The sequence below is a fragment of the Gasterosteus aculeatus genome, chromosome 8 (genome assembly GCF_964276395.1).
Source record: "Gasterosteus aculeatus chromosome 8, fGasAcu3.hap1.1, whole genome shotgun sequence".
Classification (NCBI taxonomy): Eukaryota; Metazoa; Chordata; class Actinopteri; order Perciformes; family Gasterosteidae; genus Gasterosteus; species Gasterosteus aculeatus.
In genome coordinates, this window is record NC_135695.1 from 5,866,029 (window position 1) to 5,891,839 (window position 25,811).

At 48.7% G+C, this 25,811-nt stretch overlaps 1 protein-coding gene and 1 long non-coding RNA gene across 7 annotated transcripts; one reads left to right on the top strand and one right to left on the bottom strand.

Moving 5' to 3' along the window:
• Positions 1–521: 521 nt before the first annotated feature.
• On the bottom strand, positions 522–23,112 carry farp2 (FERM, RhoGEF and pleckstrin domain protein 2). 6 transcript variants are annotated; one of them, XR_013468547.1, is made up of 29 exons: positions 23,017–23,112; positions 22,211–22,447; positions 16,694–16,798; positions 15,605–15,647; positions 15,448–15,526; positions 15,050–15,147; positions 14,691–14,805; positions 12,548–12,695; positions 12,349–12,444; positions 12,099–12,262; positions 11,951–12,019; positions 11,785–11,842; positions 11,431–11,677; positions 7,236–7,420; positions 7,030–7,119; positions 6,470–6,603; positions 6,298–6,379; positions 5,965–6,202; positions 5,347–5,477; positions 5,193–5,261; positions 5,018–5,107; positions 4,821–4,841; positions 4,051–4,133; positions 3,814–3,932; positions 3,489–3,652; positions 2,933–3,072; positions 2,220–2,327; positions 1,966–2,117; positions 522–1,847 (listed from the first exon to the last, which is right to left on the bottom strand). XR_013468547.1 is itself a non-coding variant. In XM_040183513.2 (28 exons), exons 2-28 carry the CDS (start codon positions 22,403–22,405, stop codon positions 1,754–1,756), a joined length of 3,153 nt encoding a protein of 1,050 aa, XP_040039447.2. In that variant the 5' UTR covers positions 22,406–22,447; positions 23,017–23,112; the 3' UTR covers positions 522–1,753. The 6 variants fall into 6 exon arrangements, 4 of the variants coding, with proteins under 4 accessions (XP_040039447.2, XP_040039445.2, XP_077964004.1 ...); XR_013468548.1 differs by lacking the exon at positions 4,821–4,841; XM_040183513.2 differs by lacking the exon at positions 3,489–3,652.
• LOC144411384 (uncharacterized) lies at positions 22,352–24,876 on the top strand. Its single transcript, XR_013468549.1, has 2 exons — positions 22,352–22,486; positions 24,254–24,876. It is a non-coding gene; the product is annotated as an uncharacterized LOC144411384 (long non-coding RNA).
• Positions 24,877–25,811: the final 935 nt, after the last annotated feature.

Below are 25,811 nucleotides of genomic sequence, written 5' to 3' on the forward strand. Positions count from 1 at the left end.
TTGTCATCTCTGGCCCGACCCCGACCCGCCCACAGCTCCCCCTGTTCGGGCCTGCCTAAGGAATGCCGCTTTGTTCCTGACTGCTCCACAGACGTGAGGATCCCTGCTAGAGCCGGAGGAGGAGGAGGAAGCAAAGTCCTCAAACCGTCACGGCAGCACAGTTTGAGTACTTTTACATTTGATATCCATATCACGATCTTGCTGAATTCACACATCTCTTATTTAAGATTCATTGTCAATGCAGGATGTGAATACTGGCTCATTAGTTCCCACATAAGAGTTTTAAAAGGATTTTACTGGACTCCGGCTGAGGTAAATCATTATTTGTATGTCTGCATGAGGACGTGTCGTCTGTAAATCACTAAATCGCACAAACCTGCACTAAAGTTGCTTTACAGGTAAGTTTGATGTCATATTCCCAAATTAAAAAAGGCAGGCTACCTTTGAAATGGAACGGCTCATAAGAGTAACAGCTGACACGTAGTCCACCAATATTCACACAGAATGTCAAACAACAGAGAGTGATTCCAACGTTTGTTTTATTCGTTAGTTTTCTTCAATGTAATAACAATAATAACATGATAACTACATGGGGGGGCATGCGGGAGCAACGGCCCTGATGACGCTAAACAATAAATAGGAGTAACATGTACCGCTTGTTAACAGTTGACCGCTCACACAGAAAGTCAAGACGGTTCGGAGATGGCGCACGCGCGCAGACACACACACATGCACACACACACACACACATTAAAACATCCCGATTAATATCACGCGTGCACCAAATAACAGTCAATAAATGGCGTTGGTGTCTCCCATGAGCCCGGCATGCAGCAGGACTTCATCACCTCGTAGGATTACTTCAAAATGTGTTCTTGTGTTTCGCCTTTAGAGGAGAAGCCCTGCAACCTTTGCACACTTGGGTCACTACTGCACAACATGTCCTCAAGTTGTTATCCCTAACCCGAAGAATAAAAACAGGATACGTTTGACATTAAAAAGACAAATGTAGCACCCAACTGGCCGTCACGCTGCCCGACTACACATTAAAGCAGCTCCCTTCATCTGAAATCTCCTCCCACAGACAGGAACGCCTCAGCGAAAAATGGCTGCTCACTAATACTTCAGCTTTATTCATCGAAAAAAGAATCATCATCATCATCTCACAAATGCTGCCAAATGTCTGCAAACCGAAATCACGTGCGGGTCACATTTTCTCCAAACTTCCCATGCATCGCAAAAAACGTAACGACTTAAAACCTGCTTCAACATCCCGAGAACTTTCTGCTGGTCATCATCAAGCATGTACTCAAACACACACACACACACACACGCCTCCAATGGAGAGCACATATAACCGTGTACCTTCATTTGTCCCCCCCCACACGCTGGGCATAATGCGCATCTCAACGCAGCTTCAGTCATGGCGCGCTAATGAGTAAAAGCCCCTTTTGTGTTAGAGTTGGTCCCATATGACAGTAATTTATGTGAACAAACACATGTAACAAAATTAAAATTAAACTGTATAAAAAAAATCTCCCTTTCTTATGTCCTGTATGCTGACACAAACGTTAGAATGAAATCCGTAGGCTGACAAATGTTAAATACTTTTAACCGGCTGCGTCTTTCAGCCTCCGTTTGCTATCGTCAGAATATTTGCTCCCCGTAAAAATATGCCCCCAAAAAAGAAAACGCGGCGGCCTCTCGGATGCACCGGGAGGCCCAGCCTCCAGGTGCGGGGGCGGCGCCCCCTTCAGTTCCCGTTCATCTCCGCGGGACCTCCTTTGGGCACGAGCAGGCTCATCCGGCCCGTGGTGCTGGCCGCGCTCTTGATCACCTCCATCCATCTGTGGAGACAAGCGCACAGGTCAGGGTTTTTTTTTTGTTTTCTTGTTTTCTTAGCAAGCCCATTTGGGAGGGCTTTCACCCCCTCCTCCCCCCTCCCTCCCTCTACCAGGCGCGTACCTTTCGAAGGTGTACTCGCTCTCCGCCCGGAAAAAGTAAACGTGGGACTTGAACTGCAGCTTGAAGACGTAGTCCTTGTGAATGCCGTCCGTCTCGTCGGGGGTGCTCACCGTGTAGCCGAGCAGGGGCAGGCTGGCCAGGGGGAAGTCGTCCTGCAAAGGGAGAGACGAGGAAGGTGGGGGAGGGGGTGATCTTTGTGAATGCACAAAACGCATCGCACTCCAGCAGCCAATCGGCTGGGACGCTCTGCTGACCTGGTGAGTCTTGTAGAAGAACAAGCAGAAGTTGGTGAAGACCACCCAGAGCTTCTGCCAGCCGTTGCTGTTCTTGAACTTCCTCAGGAGGTAACCGGACAGCTGGTTCTACGGCATTTACAAAAAACGGATTAGAGGAGTGATTGTAACAGACGCTTCAACCATCACATAAAAAAACGTTTGCGTATCTGTTGAAGCGCGCTCCAAGCTTCAAAGCGCTCACAAAAGGCTTTGAGCACTTCCTGGCGCGCTCACTTTCCTCTTTACGTCCTAACAACGCGGAGCAGCAATGGCCCACGCTACAACTTAAGAGAGAAAATATCTCTATTTACGGCAGCCCTATGAAAACATCGGCCATATTCCTCCTCCAGTTGTGAAGAAGCAGACCCATTCCGTTCTGGGTTACAGTAGTTCCTCCATTCTACAACATTTTCCACCTTCTGTAACGGTTTGTAGTTGTTCTTCTAAATTGCTTTACTTATTTAAACCGTAGCGTTATGGCAGCCCTGGATCTGTAGGTATACTTGAGATGGATTTATTAATATGTACGAGCGCTGTGAGCTCGTAGAAATGGAGGCCAAAATGTGATGCATCGACAAGACAATGTCGCAATAAGAAAAAATGTAAAAAATATATACACATTGAGGGGTTTCCACTCTGCTAGGATTGCTAGCGAGACTCCCGGGTGAAGCTACTCTGGCGGCCCCCGGTACCTGGTTCATGCGCAGGTAGTCAGTGAGCGAGAGGTTCTGGTTGCGGTACCAGCAAACGTGTGTGATGGTGTTTGGCCGTTGGCCCTGACCGAGGAGGTAGCGAGGAGGAAGCTCAGGTGAGATAGCCGGAGAGCCGTAGACTGAGAGGACGAGGAGACAAGAAAGGGGGGCAGAGAACAAGGGTTAGCGCGTTAGCTCGGAGACGAAGAAAAGAGTCCTCGGGGGGGGGGGGGGGGGGGGGGGAGAGAAGGTGGAAGAAAAATCAGTCATTGCGTGCAAATTATTAATATCCTCTCGATGTCAAACAGATGGGACACAAGAGATCAACAGACACCAGGAGATGGAGGGAGGGAGGGAGGGTGTTGGAAAGAGAAACGCAGAGATTACGGAGGGTGCTTTCCTCAAGTCCGCCGCCTGGGGAGGCAAACGGCGCTCCCACGCCAGTCGAGCCATCGCCGTCTGTGTGGACGTGGAAACGTCTGCTCTGCGTGCGTGTGTGTGTGTGCGCGCGCGTTGGTTTGTTTTAGTTTAGTTGGGTTTGCAGGAGGACGAGTACCTCCACAGCCTGGCTGTGATCGGACATAGACACGCTGGTGTTACGGTGCCAGCACACGTGCATGGTGGTGTTGGCGCGGTGGTGCGTCTGCTTGTCCAGCGACGTGTGCGACGAGTTCATGTCGTCCTCCGACTCCTGCTCCAGAGACACCTCGTCGGACGACCCTGGGAGGGTTAGGGGGGGTGGGACAGGAAGTGGTTTGGGGAGGGATCAACTGTACATTGGAATGCGCTCTGTGACCAAAGGAGGGGGAAAATTCTACACTGAAGCGGCCTGGCGGTCCGTGCAAATCCTCGGCGAATACCGAGGAAATGGAAGCGCTTACGGTTGGAGTGATCGCCGAGTCCTGCGTCAAGGAAGATGCTGGACTTCTCCTGGGATTTCTTTGCCAGGTCAATGGCCAAGTTCAGGTCCTCAATCCACTTCCCCATCTCCACTCTAGAGCTGCAACGACAGACAGAACAGGACAAGTTGCGTGCACATCCACCATGGAAAGGAGGTCAAATTACAACGGGATGTGAAATACAATATTCAGGACTGAAAGATTTTCAGGTCGTCTCACCTGGCGGCCACGACGACGGTCCTCTGAGCAGAGTAGATGGTGAAGCAGTGAGGGACCGACCACTCGTTTTCGCTCTCCTCAACCTTCGGAAACAAAAAAAAAAAAAAAAAAAGAGAAACACAGACAACGTCGGCTGGAGGCAGGAAGCTTTACATTGGAAGAAAACAATGCATTTTCAGCTCAGGGCTGAAAACACAAGCGGGTGGAGTGGAGGCACAATGTGACCCCCCCCCCCCCCAATACTCCAGGGTCCAGACAAACCACTGTTTGGACCGCAGGAACTCCCCCCTGGTATTGAGGTGCTTTTGAGGAACGTACATCTTTTTACCCCCTAACAAAACAGACCATGCGGCTGAACGCACAGGATTCATTCGACGAGGGAGAATGTGTGGAATGGATCGAGGACGAGGGGAGAGAGCGTTTCTCCCCGTTCCATTACAAAGGAAAGTTAAGCTCTGCTGTGCTTTTTTTTTTTCTTTTTTTTTTTTGACTGAGAGGATAAAAGAGCAAGTGAGCCGAGAGGGCGAGGAACCGCACAGAGAGAGATGTGCATGAGAGAAGGGCTGAAATTCTAATGGTGTCATGGTGGGTCTCATTCTAAAAGCCAAAAGTCCTTGCCGGTAGTTTTATCATTTTGAGATGTTTTTATTGCGCGCGCCGACAGGATTCTGCGTCTTCAGCACTCTTTTGGCGGCTTGTCTAAACGAGTGCGGGAGAAGAAGGGAGGGGGGGTGGCGTTGGGGGTGTCCAACGGCGCTCAGAGGACTTACCGGTGTATCCAGCACTATGAGCTGCAGCCAGGAGTGAAAGCAGAGACATCAACAGTTAGGACACCCGGGGGCCCTTCTAGACACATATACACATCTCACCACCGGGGCCCACTATTCCATCCCTGTGCTGCTGCAGGAGGAGGATGGGGGGGGGGGGGGGGGGGGAGAAGAGAGCAGACTGGCGCGTAAACACTCACGATCATGCCGTGAAGGGGCAGCTGGCCGTGCACTTTGAACTGGTTGGTCGCCGTGACGCCTTTGCTCGTGTAGAGGAGCATGTCGGAGAACTGAGGAGAAACACTTGGCGTCATCTTTGAGCTGCATTGATTTGTAGAAACTTACGTCGGCAGCATAGATTTTTTTTGCACCAACCAGGAAAAACATCCTCTGCTGCAGGCCTTTCTTTGTGAGTTTGTACAGACACCCCTCTCGTATGAACTCCTATTCAGAAGATAAAACCAGTTAAAAAGGTGAAGGTTCAACAGACGTTTCCCCCGTGCCTTCCTCAGGCCGGCACTCCACCCACCCTGCCCGGCCCCGTCAGGTTCTCTATGCCGATCAGGTCTCTCTGCAGCTCCGTCAGCTTCTGGAAGTTCTCCAGGCGGATCAGGCTGCTCTGGAGCTGGGCGGCGATCTCCGCCACTTCCTTCAGAGCCTCTGCAAGAACATCGACAAAAACATTTTTACCCTTCCAACAGAGCAAAAGACAAGATGTCCATCTCCAGCTTCAGAAATAGGTTTTTAATCTTCAATTTGTACTAAAAAGTATTATAAATATTGATATCTTTAAGAGTATAACCTTCATCTCATGGTGACGCATATTAAGAGACGAGTCGATGAGGAGACATATCAGGGAATATTCTTCATTCATAAATAACTAAATGGAACATGTCTGCATTTACTAAATCTGAGCCCTTTTAGAGCCTATAGGGGGAAACCGTACTGCCACAGCAGGAAGAGAGATTCAGCTTCTTTTATTGACCAAGATCCCACTACAGGATGTTTGACTAATAGAGGACGGGGGTACACAGCACTCTGACTGAGCAGTGCAAATACATCCGCAGCACGGGAGGTACTGCAGAAACTACTCCAACCAACGCTGCCAACGCATTCTGAACACCTAGAATGGCGATGGGGCGCTCACCCTTGCAGTCGTCGTGGTCGCGGTGGGCGGGGGAATAGTGCTTGCACAGCCGCTCCAGGATGAGCTTGTAGTGCATGAGGCGCTGGATGGGCTTGAGCAGGAAGGTATTGAGGGGCAGGTAGCACACCTTCTGCAGCTCAAACTCCTTGTAGACCGTCTCCAGCTTCTTCAGCCTCTTGCTGGCTTTTTCCAGCTCGGTCAGCACCTCGTCGTGTTTCTGCAGGAAGCCGGTGAATTCCTGGTGGTGGAAGGGGGGGCAACATAAATGCACATGGGAGGCGTTGGGACACAAGGACGTTCCCGTCACTCCAAGGTGAAGAGAAGCCTTCTCACCTTGAGAGCGCACATGTTCCCCAGCATCACGTCGCCGATCCTCTGGAAGTCCCCCTTGACGTGAGCGTTGGAGCGTCCCTCCCTGCGGATACACGTTTATTATTTTTTTCGGGGGGGTGGTGGGTTCTTTGTTGCTTTATCACACAGAGAACGCGTCGACGGGAGCACCTACCAGAGAGCCAGTCTCTGGTCCAGCTCCTTGAGGAAGCCCCGGTGGAACTCGTAGATGGGGTCGATGTTGGAGAAGAGGAGGTTCATCAGGACTTCGGGCATGGCGTTCTCTTTGATCACGGCGCTGCGGAACCACTGCGAGCAGCAGAGGGGGACAAGCGGCTATTGATGCATTTAAAGTCACTTACTAAGACTGGCGTGGGGAACATGGCCGCGTGTGGAGACGAGGTTTCTAATTGAAAGCCAATTTTGCCATTTGAATTGCTGCACATTTGTTTTTACGGCCCAAACAGGCATCGGAAACCCATTTCTGATTTGAAGTCCTGCCGACAGAAAGCCTTATTATTACCAACATCTATCCGCTGGAGGGAATCTGTATGATGGGGGGGGAGGTTTGTGAGTGAATTGAACAAGGGTCTGCTTCCATTTGTCAACGTGTCAATTGTCATATGCGTCTTACCATTATTCATTCTTTTGTATTATTTTTCACGAGGCTTCATTGGTTTTGAAGGAACCACGCTGCTTCTACCTTGTAACTGAGCGAGAACAGAAGCAACGCACCACAGTGATGACCTCGAGGTCCTTCAGGTACGTTCGCTCTGTGGTCAGAATCTCTTTGGCGATGAAGTAGGCCTTGTCGGTGGGATATCGCTGCGGGGAAAGAAGGACACGAGTTTCAAAACCGAGCAATGGACAAATATTTTAAAAAAGACGCCCCCACGCGCACACACCCATCATAGGGGACTAGTGTCCCCCCCCCCCCCTACCTTCCTCCTGCCCTCCTCTTCCTCCTCGAGCCTGGCATTACTGCCACCCTCGCCCAGGACGGGGCTCTGCAGGGGCGACGGGTTCTGGCCCGGCAGGCTGAGGGTGGACATCTGGAAGGAGGGGGACAAGCAGAGGGGGCCTTTGGAGCTGACGGGGGAGGCCTGAGGGCTGTCTGCAGCGGAATCTGTGGAAGAGGGGAAACAAATGGAATAAGATTACTTTTTAAAAATTTTCCCCAGTAGTACAGTGCGAGAAGTCGGGCAAGTGAAATCAAAATGGGTTGAAGTCTAGAATTAAAACTTCAGAGTCAAATAAATAACTTGATCTTCCCCCAAAAAGAAGAGACGCAGGCAGAGTAATTGAACAAAAACCAGCCAAGGGCCTCAAACACGTCGGCCCGCAAATGGACAGGGAGGGACGGCAGAGCACGGCAACCCAAATAGTGGTGCCCCCCGCCACCGCCCCCCCCCCCCCCCCCCGCTATCGCTGTCAGAGCCATCAACAGCCAGAAGGATTCAAAGTGAACTCATGTGAGCAGCGTCTCAGGGGAGCTGCTGCTTTTGCTCCGCCTCAAATCAGGAGACAGCAGATGAAGGGTCAACACAGCTGTTCTTCCACTTCTAATGCAGGGAGAAGAAGAAGAGAAAAAAAAAACAGAGCGGGGGAAGGAAGCCTGAGGGAAAAAAAAAAAGAAACACTCCTCGACCCGGAAATAATTGCTCACGCAAAGACTTATCAGGAATGTGGCTTGTCTGGAGGGCAAACGGTCGTTTATGGTTTATCTGACGGGGGGGGTTGGACTCTGCAGCAGGACGAGGGTTTGCTCCGGAATGACTTGGCACAAAGCCTGTCTAAACAGCCAACACGCACTCACTAAACCTGAATTGAGTTAGGGAACCTTTGTGCAAGAATGCGACCCCTTGTCCCCCCCCCCCCCATTTACCTCTCCCCCCGACGGCACACAAGCACGTTGCCTTAAATTTGAAAGGCGGCGTGCGTTTACTTGTTAGTTAGGAGTCTTTTTGTCACGTACCAATGACGAGACTTCCGCATCAATAGGACGATTACAGAGAAACATGGACTGAGTCAACAGAAGGTCCTGCAGCTGAAAATCAACTGACGAATTCTTTGTAGGATCAGAAGGTGATTCCTGAGGGGGATTTCGATTCGTTAATTCTACACAAAATGATGAGCCTTGAACAGCACACATTTACATCATATCGTCTAGTGTCATAGCATAAAAAAAATAATAAAACATTACAAGCTTTTTTCAGATTTGGCCCAGATGACAGAGGTCATGATCCAAACGCCTGACACCACTTGGGTTTCTGTTAAGGCAGCTGAAAGAATAACATCCTTTCCTTTTTTTTCTTTTTTTTTAAAAAAGGTCCGCCTGCGTCTGCAAACAAAATAATTTTAAGTCTGACATTCATGGTACCCAAAAGTGATGACTTTATTCTTGAGTAAAAACATACACACATTAAGTACAGGTTGTATAAGCCAATAGACATGATTATTGGTGCGTAAGTGCAGTTAAGATTAGCTGGTTATGGCCATCAGCTCGTCATTGATTCAATCGTTATCCAAGATGTGGGGAGAATCACATGGCAGAAAAAGACCCCCCCCCCCCCCCCCCCCAAAAAAGGGAACAAAAAGAACGAAAAGCCACCAGGACAAAATCCCTGGAACCGGCAGACACGCCACGCGCTCTCATGGGTGATGTGATGGCACAAGATCGGCCATGGCTGCTCACCATCTTTCAAAATGACGATGAAAACTGGTGTGTATTTTAACCATTGCCAAAAAAAAAAGAGCCTCGATGCACACCTGAGATCCGCGTGAAAGCATGTGCCATGAAGGAAAGAGACGGTAAGTGCTTAAAGGGAAAAAAACAGGACGTTTTAAAAAACAGCAAACTCTGCAAAAGCCGAGTCCGTCCTTGTATAGATTCAAGTGAGCTCGGACGAAAAGGAAATTTAAAAATTGCACTTGGCAAGTGAATACTGAGGAAATGACATCAGTGAATGAACCAAATACTGGCAATTAGTTCAAGATCAGCACAGATCAGCTTTTAGTGTTGACTTTACGGCAGACGACGCGTATCTGCGGCCTGGAGGTCAGACAGAGCAGCTCTGTGCATGCTAGCGTGTTAGCGACGTACCACGAGACAGCCAATGCCCGCTCCTATGCCAATACGTGTCCGTAGAAAACAAAATGCATTAAAAAATATATATAAAGTAGTATCTATAATGCTGAGAGGATACATTCATTTAGCAGAACTTACTGGCTCACTCGTACACTGCTTACATTCTTTCACTAAGCTCGGCATGAGGCCAAAATGTTAGTGGGTTACCATTTATTTTTATCCTTCAGGCTTAGTGGATCTACATGACGGCTCCTACATTCATGCTGTGGGCTGGTGTGACGGGAAGAAGACCACTTCAGCCAGCAGATGTCACTGAGGATCACTGAACCACTGGGTTTCATTTTTTTACCCTGAGATAAGGCACATTGATTTCATTGCATAAGATTTTTTTTTAAACCAGATTATTTGTAAAAACATTAGCAGTACATTTGTTAATTACTTTTTTTTTGGCTTGCTTGTGGGTTTTTATTGCTTAAAAATAAGGTGGAAAACATAAAAATATCTGGTGGATGCAGAATACTTTGACATCCTGAGTTGAGTAACTATTTTACGGAAGGCAAAACTAACAAAAAAAAAAAAAAAACATTCCTATGCTTGTGTACTTTTAGTTTTTTAAAAGGACTGTCATAATAGTTAAGCTTCTAATTATTTTTTTTTTTAAAAAGGCACAAAAATGTTTTTCATCTAGAATGCACGATCAATTCTACGCTCAACAGGAAGATTGTTGCCGATGTGACAACTGGCAAACACACCGGCAACTATGTCGTCGTGTGTCTCGTGAATAAAAACATTTTAAAAAAGGCCAGCAGCAAAAAAAAAAAAAAAGCAACGCAAACAAACCGCGGCGGAGAAACGGCACGAATCAAAACCCGAAAGCAACGAGTGCTGCCGAAGACCAACGTGTTTAGTGGGAGCCGATTCCCGCCACTCATCAGCACGGAGAGCCAGAAATAAAAGCGCGTCCACGGCGGGCGAGACAGAAATCCCCCCCACGTGTTAAGATAAAGACTCCCGGACACTTTCACGGGGTCACCCGCCCGAAGATTATTAAGAGCGCGCGTGGAGCCGAGGCCGTATGATTAGAGAGTGCTTGAAGTCGTCATTCGCCAAGTGCTGCTGCGGCGCCCGACCTCACAGCGGAACGTGAGGGGACGCGGGCGGGTCGGCGAGGGCCAGCGCCTGCAGGTTCTGGTACTGACGGATGAAATCCTCGATCCCGCCGCTCCCCATCAGCAGGTCGCTGTGAAACAGCTTCTGCTCGGGGGGGAGGACGCTGTCGGAGCCCCAGTCCGAGTCGGAGTCCGAGCTGCCGTTGGCCGAGCCCTCGGTGGCCGTGGGCGGGTAGCTCAGCTGCTCGAACTGCTCCACCAGGTCGCCGAACTGCGCGGCGCAGCTGCCCTCCGACCGCACCGAGCACGCCGGGAAGTTGACCATGGAGCTGGCCTCCGACTGCATGTCGGAGCCCGGCAGGCCGAGCGAGGACGAGTCGCCGCCCCCGTAGCCCGCCGACATGGACTCGCCCCCCGAGGCGAGCCCCAGGTTGTCCAGGTGGCTGCCCTCGGAGCGGCTGTTGACCAGCGAGCTGGTCTCGGAGCGCCCGCCGAAGCCGTCGGGGAAGAGGCGTCTGTTTGGGAACAGGTCCTCGATGCCCACGCTGGACAACGCGCCCCCCGCGGGGTAGGGCTCCCCGCCGTAATCGAAGCGGTCTTCCTCGGGCCCGAAGGAGTAGGCCTCGGCCCCGCCGGCGTAGAAGGAGATCTCGGCGGGGTCGTCGTCTATGAACTCCTCGGTGACGCGCAGCGGCGAGTCGGGCATCGGCGGCGCGTGGCTCTGGGTGCCGCGCAAGAGCCTCGCCTCGAACGCCTCGGGCGTGAGGACCCCCCGCCGCTTCCCGTCGCACCCTCCCCCCGCCGGGAACCCCACGCCCCTCCGCGCGCCGCGCTCGCTATCCTCACTGCCGTTTCTGGGGGGCGGCCATTGGGCAGTGCCGCCCTCTACACACACAAACAAGGGGCTGCAGTGTCCTGCTGCCGGATTTCTAGGGGCACCTTGAAAAGCGAAGTGAGACGGGGACGCGGCCTTGGCGGGTTCTTCCTTCGGAGGGCTCGGGGGTCTGGCGGCCTGCAGAGGGGACTGAAGCTGGAGCTGCTGCGGCGAGGCCGGGGACCGGCTCGGCGTGGGCGCAGCCCCCCGCGGCTGGAGCTCAGTCCGTGGGGGGCTGCGCGCCGGGGAGAAGGACACGGTGGCGGAGGAGGCGGAGCCTGGGGCACAGAGACTGTCGTTGAACGACAAGCTCTGCGTGCGTAAAGGAGAAGGGAAGAAACAGATGAGGAATTAATATGTGGAGGGCGATTTGATTGGTTTACTTAAACAAAACACATGGAGCTTCTTGCTCCACTGACCTGTTTTGGCACATCGGTGGCGAGGGAGCGAGCAGACATTCGGACTTTACTGTTCCTCCTGAGCGAGAAACAAGTCATTGGAGGAATTATTTACACGAACGCAACGTGGAAAACATTTGTCAGTCGGCGGCCTCGCCGTGCGCAGACGCTGTACGGGAACACTCACCTCTGGTACGGAGTTCTCTTCGCACCGCTTTCCCTGACGTAGTCGACGAGCTGCTTCTGGGTCCGTCCACTGACGGGACAGAGTTTTCAATGAAATGGAAACACGCTTTGTGAGACTTGCACCTTTGTCCACCGTGCGTATGGGATACCTGTATCTGAAGGAAGAGCCTCTGGTGAAGAGGATGGCTTTGGATTTGGGCTGGGGTTGGTCGAACATGCGGAAAAACGAGTGGTATTCCACGCAGATCTTCCAGAAGATCTTACACTGGTCGCGACTGGCCATCAGGAACTCCAGCGTGTCCTGATGGGGCCCCTGAAAGCCCACAGGGAAGGACAGACATTGTACACCGGCCCCTTTTCGGGTGGATGTGAAGAGTTACGGTTAGTTTATATACGTACGTGAACCTCCGGGTAGAGCTTGATCAGGAACCGCTTTCTCTTGAAGCTCAGTTTGCGAATCTTGGACCAATTGAAGGTGTTTATTTTGGTGTTGCCCTGGGAGAAATGCAAGCGGAAAGAAACAACCTTTAACCACACGTTAAGGGCCTGAGGGTCACGCCCGCCAGATGCAGCTGGCAGGGGGGGAAGCGATGCTCACCTGAAACACCTGAAGGCCCATGTGAGCAACGGCCAGGTTGATCTTGGAGCCTTCCCGGTCGGCCGCTGGGTGGAAGCGGACGCCGTACATCTCCAGTTTACGCGCAATCTCCAGGATTTGGAAATCTGATTCAGCGGGAGTCTGGCCGCTGGAGTGAACAAAAATAAATAAATTCAAGACTAAGCAACAATATTTTTTCCTTTATATTAAACTAAAGTCCCAGTTAAAACAAATTATACTGAACAAGGAAGTTAGGTATTGTGATTTTGCAGAGAACCCACAGTTTGATAAATGACTGATTTTCTCAACAAATACAGCAAAGAAATCAGATTTTTTTTAAAAGTATTAAAAAAAAAAACTACAGGAGATAAAAGTAAAAGGGATCTGTGACTTATGATTCTGAACTGCATTATATGCATGTTTTCGTAACTTTTACAAATGTTATTAGACAACCCAACTAGATTTACAAGTCTTGTGCTTCCATCTCTATCCAACATATCTGATTTATATTTCATTATGCAACTATAAAATGTGCTGCATAAATAAATGAACAACTTTGCCGTCAGAGAAACCAAAAACAAGAATTTAAAAAACAAGGGATTTCCTTCAGAATAACCAACTGGGACGTGGGCATTGGTTAAATTAATCACTTCTCGGTCTTTTGCAGGAGCATATTTTAAAAGACTCATTTTGTCAAACGCGCCACCAAAACTGAAAGATTCTGTGGGATTCTCCCTCGTTTAGATGAGTTCAGTAAAACTATAGTGTTCCCCAAATTGCGGGTTTTGTAGTTACAGAACCACGTGTCAACAACGCGCTGCCTCTTTGAGCTCAAACAAAGACGTTACAGCGCGACTCGCTTGCGGCGTGTCCTCAAATCCCTCACAACTTCTAGGATTTATTTAAAACCACAGGATTACAACCAAACAGTGTGCTAGGGAGACCTATCCATCCAATCATCACCACATTCTAATTTTGTTCATCTGTTAAGCACTGGAAATCTCCTTAGAGCCCTCCCCCGCCCCACTGGCCTTATGGCTAATAGAGCCGGCCCGGAGAAGGGGATTAGGCCGAGGGAACTCGCCGCCTGTGCTTCATGGGAAGAGATTAGCAAAAGGTCTTTACACGCCGGGCTGAAAGGAGGCTCCCATTGGCCACAGAGCAGCGCGGACCCAGCGACGAGGCCGGCGGTGGGAGAAGTGCAGCCAGCGGGTTTTGGGAGGCTCTGGACTCAAGAGATGGAGCAAACTTTCTCTCGTTACGGCTGTTTAACACCAACAGGGTTTTCTAAGCTTGGTCACCGCGTCGCAGTTTGTGTTTGAATGCATATAAAACAAATAAAAGACAACGTGCCACTGTGCGCGCATTCTAGCACATTGTTATTCCTGTGAGGAACCCTCTGGAATAAGAATGAGACTTGCGCTACATTCAACGGGGAAGAGAGCAGCGTTCATTTTTAGGACCACTTGTGTGTCTCTTGTCATTTCCTTCTTTCCCTGGAAGGTCATAGAAGAAACCTGCGAGGTAGTGGAACCACCACAGCAGTGCTGACAAACGCATCCTGGTTACAGAAATATAATCGTGCAGCAGTGCTTTTACGGGTCATCTCTTAGAGACTAGAAAGAAATGCGGAAAATCCGCAGCGGAAACAATCGGCTGGTCTGCTCGCTGTCGGTTGAAACGATGTGCGGTTTATAAATGTGCAGCAGTAACAGCTGGAAGAGGAATCACTTTGTCACTGAGGTTAAAGGAAAGCCAGATTACGCTTTAGTTTAATTCAACTGGTTTACTCTCCATCCCGCAGCTCGAGCTCCACACGACGTAAGTATTAGTGGCTTTTTTCTTTCCCTTCCTTATTATTAATAATGTTATCCAAGGGGTTGAATTCTCTCAATGCTAAAGGGGCTTAATTAATTCCTTTAGCGTTGGGTACACCGGACCATCCTTTAAGTGAAAAGGAGTTCAAACACAGAATTCCCTACGGCAGCGGCATTAAAGACGCACCATTCAAAGGTCAACGACAATGTTTCACTTTGCAGTGTGCTGCTGATTGATTATGAACATCTTTGTTGCTGCACGGGAATCGGCAGCTCTGTCGCGGTGCTCACTTCCTATTCGCGATTTTAAGAGTGGAGCCACTTACAGGTGCCGTCGGTGCAGCTCCATGATCCGCTCCTGCACCTTCTCTTGGTACGGCAACAGCTGGGTCGACTTAAGGAAGTCCCGGTCCGCCGCGTCGTCGTAGTCGCCAATCTCCGCTGTGGTTTGCGGAAGAGAGACGCGTCAGCTTTGCGGAGAGCGCCACGGTACAAGCAGAGAGCGAGCAAGGCGCTCTTACTTTGACCATTAGTTCTACATCAATAGTTATTTATTAATGTGAACATTTGATTAAATTAGATAAATGTGCCTTTTTCTTGGAGTTGGAGTCCCACTACATTAGCGTCAGCCAGCTAAAACAGCCTAATGCATCAGTGAAATAACAAACTAAGCATAAGAGCGTACACTGGACGAGGTGAGAGGCCAGCAGGGCTCCGGTATTTTCTGTGCAGATCAACCTGGATTCCATCAGATCTCTTTTCATCTGCAGCGAGAACAGGTACCTATAGAGATACAAGATACACAGAATTAAAAAAAAAAAGCCTTTTTGTTCATGAGAAGTAAAGAGAGATCTTCACTAAACAAACTCCTCAGTTGAACTCGTGCATTGACACTGCACTGGCTGCAGCAAAGCACTTAAAGAATTTCATTAACATTTTAGGAAGAACAAATGCTACGATGGTCTGAAAACCGTAATCGAGACCTTCTGAAAAAGAAAGAAAAGATGAACCACTATTTTCTAAAGCCCCTCAACACAGGCAGGAGATAAGGGCAATATCCAGAAGGAAATTACAGTCAGTGACCTGGTGTACTCCTCCTGCAGCTGACCCGGGTCTGGAGGGAAGAACTTCACAGACAGCCTGAAAAGCGCATTTGCCGGCCCTGAAAATAAATAAAACACGAGCTCATCAGCGCACAGATTCACTTTCAGACTTCACGCTAACATTTAAGCTCACTTACTCCGGACTTGTCTCACTATGGGTTTGGTGGGTTCCAGCCAAGCCTGAAGAGAAAGAAATATTAGTTATCTTCATCATTGTTCATCATTTGTAGAAAAAATTCTCGTTTTCACACCTGTTACCGGGCGCACTGTTAATGGCTCCCATAATGCATAACTGTTGTACGTTTTGTCAGGATCTGGATGATGGATGAATGAATGTAGGGGGGGGGGGGGGGGCCTGCTCTGTTCCATCTGGGCCTGATTCAGAGAGGAATGTGCTCCATGCAGACGGACATGTAGCGTAATAGAGCGGCTCAGTGATGACGAGCTGAGGAGTTTGGTCGGATGAAGCTTTGCAGTCTCGCGATAGCGACCGCCTTTCACGTTTAAGACTTCACATTCATTTAGATCGCTGAACAAAACAGAACAATACTTCCAGCTTGTGTTCGCCACACTCTTTAATTCAGGCATAAAACCAAAAACACAGACTTGAGGTATAAAAATGCTTCTTGGCATCTTATTAAAAATGTATTAAATTTTTAGGCCTGTGACATCAGCAGCTGGCTACAGTCAAGGTACCAGCCGCCACACCTGACACTAACGTAGGCCTTTTTGGGGGCGACTCTACTCGGATATGTGGCAAGCAGACATCTAAAAGAAAAACACAGCTTCAAAAGTAAGATGCATTCAAATTGAGATATATATATATATATATATATATATTTATATGTATTAATTATATGGTGTGGCTTCTTAATGTTGCTGAGTACAATATCTAAAATGCAGTTCTGAGAAAGATAAACACCGTTTTCAGAGTTCTATTGCTTTACAAAAAAGTAATGGGGTGGTCTTAAATTCCACTTACGTTTCTGGCGGAATGAAACACTGGAAAGTCTGACATTTGTGTATAGGGTGCTCGTGCCAGACGAGTTAAAAATACCCCTCGATTATATACCGTTTGGGTCCAGTAAAAACAATACTACATCGCCGAAGTTACAAGAAGCGCATCGGAGAAATGACTGAAGAGGCTGCAGCAGAAGCTGCAACGTTTAAAAAAGAAACCAGCGTGCTCCTAAGGCAGGCGACATGTCAGCCGCCAACGCACTCACCCAGTTCATCTGCAAGTTCTGAAACTCCAGGCCAAAGTAATCCCGCTCTATGAGATTCCCTCTCAAGAAAACCTCAGAGAGGAGGTACTGTCCAAGAGCCTTTGTCTGAAAAACAGAAAATAAGAATTGTTATTTTCATTTCCGTGCAGACACATGGGAGTGAAAAGCCCACTGATGAGACCACTTAGAACCTCAATATACGGACAGTTTTAAGCATAAAAAGAAGATTACAGCTGATAAACCACATTGGTGATTAATGGACAGCGACATGAAATAAATGAGGGCGGCCATGCTGGTGTGACGCTCTGTCTGCATGTGGGGTGCAGGAAATATTCAGCATCTGTAAACGATCCACTTTGTGTGTTGACGGCTGCTTTTTCTCCATCTATCAGTTCAAATGGTTTCTGGATGAGCAAGTACACTGCTAAAAAAAGTCCCTCTGTACAATTAAAAAAAACGCGGGGCAGTAAAATGGCCAGCAGGAAATCTAGCAGAGTTTACCTTCTCATCCGCTGTGGGGTTTGTTTTCACTAAACGACGAGCTAATTGCTACGTACTAAGAACACACTGCACTTGAGGTTTTAAAGTCCTGCCTCGTGACTTTTATTTTGAGAGGGAGGGGAATTATAGCCTGAAACATCTGGTTGTAATGTAAAATAGTATTTTTAAAAAGGGCATAAATAAAAATAGAACCGCTTTGCAATGGCTGAAGGAAAAGATTACCTCTCAAAGAGCCGCGGCAGATTTACTGTAGTTTGGTCTTTTCATTGCTTCACACGCAAAAGAGGTGAGAGCTTCCGACACAACGTGCATGAATCCAGGAATCTGCTGTTCCGTGCACGTCTTTATTACACCGTGTGAGAACGGCCCGACCTCAGAGCGCGAGCCAGACGTCAGATTCCGGGGCGGCGACAGCAAACGTATCAGCCGCCAAATGAGGGGAACCTTTGTTTTGAAAGGGCCTCCGCCTCGCTGCGACTGGTTCAGGAGAGCGGCGTGAACGTCCACTCGACTGAGAGTCCGTGTGGACGTGCACGGAGCGCACGTGTTTCTTATCTCCCGTGTGGATAGACATTCCCGCCCAATTAGCTGTACTCTCCCCTTCAACGTTCACAACATTCACCTCCTCCAGCAGATTTACGGCACGCTAAAACCGCCCAAATGTAGCCACCTTTGTTTTCTTAAATTTGTTTTAAAGATATGTATAAAAGTTATTGGTTCGTCAATAGAACATGAAGGAAGGCAGATAAGAATAAACAGTTTTTTTACCCCACGTTGAGTGGCCCCCCCCCCCCTTTGTGTTACTCATTAACCCTTTGCAGGGACGTGGAACAGTCTTCCCGGCACTCTTCCGAGAAATCCCATATCTCCCACAATTTATAAGTGGCGGATTGAAAACAAATGAAAAGAAAAGACATGCCGCTCCACTGTTATGAATAAATGCCACACATGTCTTCATGCGTCAACATACAAAAAGTTTTAATTATCTAGCTGGTTCTATTTCTAAGAGTTTCTACACCGTATCTCCTCACACCACTTCCCCCTCACCGTGTTTGCTTATCTGCGTGAGGCATCAGCGGCGGTGCACCGCCCTTTACAACATGCCTGCATTTCTGCAATCGAGAGGAGAAATAATGGCTGGTGACTAAGTCAACGCGCTAAACGTGCAAAGGATATCATATAAAACGGCCAATGCATACAACGGGCTGTTGACTTACAAATTTAAAAATACCTGTGTACCTTTTACAGGTGTCCATCTTTTTAAATTTCATATATATCATATAACGAATTTATGCATACAAATGTAGTCACCTGACCCTTCTTCCACCAAGATTTACCTAAAGGCGTTCAGCTGTGAAATCCAGTGAGCTGCTACCTAAAGTCCACCCGGTGTTCTTCAGTCCGAGACGCAGTAGAAGGCTCCCGGTTTGTGACCAATAAACACGAAGCCTCCGTCTCATCTGAGCGCAATCGCTGAGGCCGGTCAGCGGGTCACCCAAGCTCAGGGATTATCACCAACAGATGTTTCTCTGGGAGACGGATCTTCCCCTCATTGTGTGTGTGCGAGAGGGAGGGTTTGAAAGCAGCTTTTAGGGGGGGGGGGCCTTCTCATGTACAGAAAGCAACACACATGAGCGCAGGTGACCCAGCGTCCCCCGGCTTCGATTTCCCATCGAGGCCTCGGGCGGAGCTCACACGACAGGTTTAGATCGCGGTTGATACGCCCCGAGTGGGGCTCTGACTGAGTGGCAGTCGGGCTCGGAGAGGACCGCCCACTGACGGGAGGGGAGTGTTGGGCTTGCATTCGGAGCAAGGAGGGGGGGGCAAATCAAGCAGAACATGTCTTGAAAAGCCAGCACACTGGTGACCTTTTTCACGAGTCAGCGAGGAGCGGTCGCACAGATAAACCGGTCCTCTGGTGCTTTTCTCAACTTGTCAAGGACTTGAAAAAAAAAAAAAAAATCAAATCGGTTGCCACGTTTTGTTGGGACACACCTGAGCGGGAGGGTTCGTTTTGGCAGCTGCACGGTGTTAATTGGGATCTGGTGGGTGTGCCTCCTGCTCAGCTCACCTGTGCAACACAGATATTTTCCACACGAATCTTTTGATCACCCAAAAGAAAAAAAGATTACAGGTGGGAGTGGTAGCTCAACAGCGAAATACGACATCGGACAATAATCGTTAGAGAGACCACGTGAAAGTCCTTTTATGAACAGGAACGAGAGGTGGCAGTGAAGAGCGAGAGGCGCCTTTGACGACACAAAGCAGAGGCCCAAGTCTGTTCTCAGGACCCCACTAGTCTGATATTACTTTATCTTTCAAAAACGCTGCAGGATGCTTAAAAGAGAAATATTTCAGCAACATAAACAACAACATCCAGTCCAAATGTCCATCTTCAACAAACAGATAAAGATTAAAAACAGCACATGCATGAGCTTTGTAAAAAATAAAAATGGATTGTGCTGCAGGCCAGTGGCTGAAATTCCAAACTTTTAGCAGGGCTCCGCTTCTGTGTGTGTGTGTGTCCCCTCCCCCAGCACCCTCACTCAAACACCATACTGGCCACAAGTCCCCTCTGAAGAGCTGCTCTTTTAACACCAGGCGCTGTGCCCCCCCCCTCCCCTCCAACCCACAGCAGCAACCCACTTGGTTGTCAACCACTCTACTTATGCGCTTGTTTGCTAACACCAAAGAAAAGCCTACACCCCTCCCCACCTCCCCCTGGATCTCTCCCCCACACCTCTCCCGACTGTACCGCGCTTTCACACAGCCGCGGTTCCAAGTCCGGACGCCAGGCCCTTTTTCATTTGGGAGTTTGGAGCTGGACGTTAGGGCCCCGGCTAAAGAAGAAAGGGGGGGGGCTGGCTGCTGCTGGATAAAAGGAGCCTGTGTTTCCCCTGCCATGCCCGGGCCCGGCCTCCCCTGTCCAGAAACACCACAGCGCTGCCTCCTGTGCTGCTGGCAGCGGGGAGGAGCCCCGAGCATGACGAGAGCCATGCGAGAGCAAATGTCTGCTGGATGATGACAAACATGCCCGGGACGTGCGGCATACGGGGGGCAGTTCAAAGCCGCTCTGATGCGATTGAACTCAAGGCGTTGAACGCTTGTATTAAAAAAAACATTTTTTAAAATAAAAACACGCCCATGCAGTGACCCGCTCGTTGCGTGTTGCAGGTGCGAAAGCAGAAAGCGCGGCAAAGGCCGGCCGGCAAGCAGAGGTAACGACGGACGATAAATACTCAAACGAACAAGGCAGCTGAGCAATCAAACCACCAGGATCAGAGGAGGCGCTCGCCGGGGGGCCACGACCTTTGAACTCTGCAATTTAGTATCGTATACGGCATGCATGCATGCATGCATGAGGGGAATCTACTGTACTATCACAATGAATTTTCTTGAAAAGGGTACTGTGGATTGACGTAAACAACAAGAAAAGTACTGACGATACACAGCACACAGGCAGCTGTGAAAAGGACTCATGTTAGCGGCTCTGTGGAGACGGTGCACGGACAGAAACACCATTCTCCCGACAGCCCACAGACCTTTCTGTATGAATAACAGCTACGTCCACGGACAGTAGACAACAGAGCCTCTCAGAGGCCATCTTGTCCCCGGAAAAACTACAGTCTGCTTGACAACAGGATTGCCGCCCCCCCACCGTTTTGTTTGCCAGCTCCTGTCATCACCGATGTCCACAGCCTAGACTTTAAACTCTCCGGGGGTCAAGTTTGGTGGGCTGAACATTTTCCTATAATTGACCCGAAGAAATTAGATAACAACTAAGAAGTTGATTCTCCTCCGAGCCGAGCAGGGAGCCGCTGCCATACAAATTCAAACTTCGCCTTCTATTAGACTAAGACTTCGAGACAACATATGGTGCATAAGATTATGAAAGGTCCGTCTCAGCAGTGCCCCCAGACTACATCTGCCGGAACAGTTAGTGTCGTGATTAGGAAAGGATTTAGGACAGAGTGGGTGCACAAGTTAAATACACCAACTTTTAGTGGAACTGGTGGCCCATAAGTCAAGATCTGTATCACGGTCCTGCGTTGATCAGTCACTGACTTGTGTGTTTATTCAATGTGGGGAATTCATGCAGATACTACTGCCCCCACCCCCCCTTCCTCCCCCAAACACAGACTCAAAAACTGACAGGAAACTTGCTCTGACAGAGTAGTTTCCTTATTGCATCCTATTTGCCTCGTGAATGAGTCCAGCGGCGTCTTGGCATGCCAACATCAAAAGGCCCTTCAACGGGATGGAGCTAAAAAGTTTTCCCCAAACAAACAGTCAACCTTTTTAAAGGTTTTTAAAAAGGATTAATTTTGTAAAGTCATTATAATGAAAAGCAACAGGACAGCGGTCGCACTTCATTGCCAAGATTGATGTTAATGGTGGTTAATTACTGCAACGTTCTGGTGTATTCTCTACAATGCTTTTCTTTTTTTTAAGAATTATTTTGTGGCTGAGCTGGGGAAACCCACATTTGGGAGACACGGTTCTTTCTGCCAGCTTCATCGCTATTTAAGTCATAAGAAAAGCCAAATAACCAGCAAGTACTGGGATGCTATTGCAGAAAATAGCACAAGCGGATGAAAAAACGCTGAACGCTTGGACCGGAACAAATTCAATTAAAATTCTGAATATAAACAAGCTCGAATGCTGGACGGCCATATTATTTTCCTTCTTGCCGGCCTAAAGCCCCGAACAGAAAGTACTTAACTACTACTTGAGTTATGGTGACAGCCAATAACACTTCTTTTTTAAAGTACCCTGGTGAGTTACACAAAGTTACCGAAATAAGACTCCTTAAGATGGAAACATTTCAGCACCTGTGGCATCTGGCATCTGGCATGTGGCAGCTGTCACCGAACGCAAGCCACTGGCACCCTCGCGGTGTCCCGGGCCAGGCGCCGCCCGCTGTGCAGCGCACCGCCACCGTGTGAAGGGTGTCAACAGGAGAGCACGTAAGACGCGCACACGCACGCACTGCGCAACAGTCCCGGCGGCACTTACGTCGACATTGAAGAACTCCTGGGAGTCGTCCAGGCCCTGCACACGGATCTGCAGCTCTCGGCCGGGGCTCCTGCCGGCCGGGGTGCCGCCGAGGCTGTGGCCCGGCTCCAGCGTGCTGACGCCGGGGTTGAACTGCGCTCCCAGCCGCACGCCGGGGGTCTGCAGGGCCCGGTATGAACCCTCGAGGTCCCCCATGTTCTGCCTCACAGCAGCTCCCCGCCCTCGCTCGCCTCACTCCTGCAACAACACGGCGAGGACAGAGAATTGTGGAAATAAGTGAGTTTTTTTTTTTTAGGTGGAAGAAACACGAGGAATATTGCGTGGTTAGAGTAGTGCCCCGCTGAGCCACGGGCGGGTACACGCGTCATGGAGCGGTTTGGGTGTCGTAGGACAACTTCTGCGTGCTACACGTTACGGGACAAGCGGTTGTAGGTGTACCACGCGCGCGCACACAGCGGGGACACGCCGGAGACCAAAGTCTTCGGCCGAGGTGTCCAACGGGAGCGAGGGTCCAAACCCAGGAACGACGGAGCACGCGCAACGCTACGCGTTACGTCTGGGCCTGCGTGGGTCGGCTGGACGTAGAACGAGGTGGTTACCGGACTCCGGGGAGGCGAAGGGAAAACGAAGTTCTTTTCTTTTCTTTTTGCCCCCCGAGAAATCGCGCTCGGTTCACAACGTTGTTGGTATCCAGACGTGCAGCGAAAGGAAACATTGATGCGCACAGCCGAGTCTGCGTTAAAAGTAGCCGCACTAACGCTTCCAGGAGGGAAACAAGTATCCGCAAAGTGGCGATACACACTTACCGTCCGTATCGAAACTAAACGTTAACTTAAAGGTTTGTTACAGCGCGGAGGACACCGCTCCACGCCACGGTCGCCTTCTGCCGACGGAGTGCGTCCTCGGGCTCGTCTCTCATTGGCTGGGGCGGACTCTCTCGTGCTCCCATTGGCTGGGACGTGGCCGAGGATTGTGGGCGGTGCGGCTGGAGATTTGCCTTCCCTGACTTTAAATAGCCCCGATGGATGCGCCGACCGCCCCGAACCATTACACGCCGTGGCTTTTGTAGCGAGCCGTCGTGGAAAGTTTAAATGGTGTGCGTTGAATCGACGGGCGGGTGGTTGTCAACACCCAGGAGGAAATAAGAAAAACGATTATTTTAGCTGATTGTTTTTTTTTTTTTATCTGATTCGACTCACAAAGCGACGAGGCCTTTAGTTGGGTTTAGGCTACACTTTGCCCCGTAGATAGTGCGGTATTTGTTAAAAATCTATGGCGAAGAAGATGTTGTTTTTTCGCTTTAACCTTCTAAAATCACTGCATAAGGTACACCTTTAATCTCTGAGGACATTGTGTGTGTGTGTGTGCGTGCACGTGTCACGAGGCTCCTCTGAGTATAAACGCTTCAGAGCTTGTTCACATCAATCATGCGGGGTGTGATGCACATATTTGCACTTTGGGCCGTGTTTTGTTGGATAAGAGTCCGATCGAACTTTATCGCCATCACATCTGATGAGCGTGATGATGCAGCGCCCCCTGCTGTCCCCTCTGGCACATCGAACAGAGATGCATTACACTTTATGTCTGCGGTCAGATACAACCCATATATTTCATAATGAACTATATGTGCTTGCCTTTTTACCCTTTTATAGTATATTATATGTGAAGAAATAGTATTTATAGGTATATCTCAATTGTTCGTGCATATTATTTTAGTTCTAATACATGCTGACATGTGGAAAAGTGTTTTTTTTTTTTACAGTTTAAACTACTATAAACTATTAACTTTCCTTTTGCTGGATGACCACAAAGAACTTGATTTGTGCAGTGGAATGAAAGCAGTGCATCGGCAAGGTCGTTGGTCCATCACGGGGCTTCTTATCTGCTGAATTTCTGCAAAGTACTCGTCCTTTTTGGTCCTGCTGATAGATGGTCACATGATGCGCTTGTCAAAACCTACTTGTGTCATTGACTTGTTGATCTGTTGTTAGAAATGCATCACGACTATTGTTTCGTCAATATGTGTGATGGTGTTTTTTGCAGGTGAAAGATAAAGCTGGTTTCCGATAATGGAGTCTGGACTGATCTGATCACCTGGCATTATCTTCTAAGGGCTCCGGACCCCCCCACAGTGCCCCGGTGTGATGAAATTACTCCGATGGATGTGTGTTTCAGTCAGGACATCGATGCTTGTGTTTGGGTGGACACAAAAACAGCAACGTGTGTGCAGTGTAATTCACAAAGGTGGTGTTATAATTCTTTGCTGACAGCGTGTCGGAGAGATGTCCATGTCGAACGTTTTGTGGCTGTAGACTATAGTGCTACTATATCCATTATATTAAAATAGCTAGATAGATATATGGTTATTTTATTCATCCTCAGGGGAAAATTTGTCTGTAGCAGCAGCAATATAGTTAATATTACATCTGAAATCAAAAATGCACAATATATATGCAATAAAATAACAGAGCAGGCCATATTAAATTAAATAGGAAAAAGAAATGATACAAAAATAAGTGCACAAAAATACAAGTATATACTGTGTATGTGAGTAAATGTAGTATAGTTAGTGAAAAGGAGTGAAATGGTCATTGATATTAAATTAAATTAAAACAGCAGTGCAGTGGTTATTAGTAATAGTTCAAATAAAAAGGGATTTAGCCACAGGTGATTTGTTGTAAATTCTTATTGCAGTTGGCAGGAATTTTTTTCTGTATCTGTCCTTTTCTCCTGTTGGGGAAAGAGCTCCGCTGTCCCTGCAGTAGGCGGTGAGGAGGGTGGTCCATGTTTTCAGTCCTCCTCTCCACCACCTGTTCTAGACGCTCCCGTTGGCAGCCATCGATGGAGACGGCCTTCTTCACCAGCTTCTTCAGTCTGTTGGAGTGACCAGCTCCAAGGTCGCTCCCCCAGCAGACGTTGGCGAAGTACAGAGCACTGGCCACAACAGACTGGTGGAACACATCCAACATCTTGCTGCTCACGTTAAAGGATCGAAGTTTTGTCAAGAAAACGAGGCGACGCGTCGCCTTCTTCTACACAGCGTCCACGTTGGCCTCCCTGTTCAGTCAGTTGATGGAGACACCCAGGTACTTCTAGTCCTCCACTAAGTCCACAGACTCACATATAATGGGCATATATCCACTATAATGTTATAATGGATAATATCACTCAAATACATTATATACGATAGATAAAGCAAACACAAAGTTGTTTATCTCCAAAACATTTTTACCCCAAAGTGATGATAGAGTATGTTGGTGATTGTTTTTATGGATCGTCATTACTCACCGGTTCACCCTGTTTGTATCCTTACTCTGAATCAGGAATCAGGAAACATTTATTGCCAAAATATGCCATAAATACAAGGAATTTGACTTGGCGGTTGGTGCGTGACAGCAGACAGTATCACAATAGACAACAAGACAACAGTGCACAAGTAATAAAATAAAATGCTAATGCTATGGGTTAGTAGAATAAGGCTATATAACAAATCTATAAATCTTCTTGTAAAAAACATGAATGAAAGTGAGCTATAAGGTTCTTTCTTTACTTGGTAAAACATTTTTGCAATCTCTAGTACCATAATAGATTTCTGCAGGAG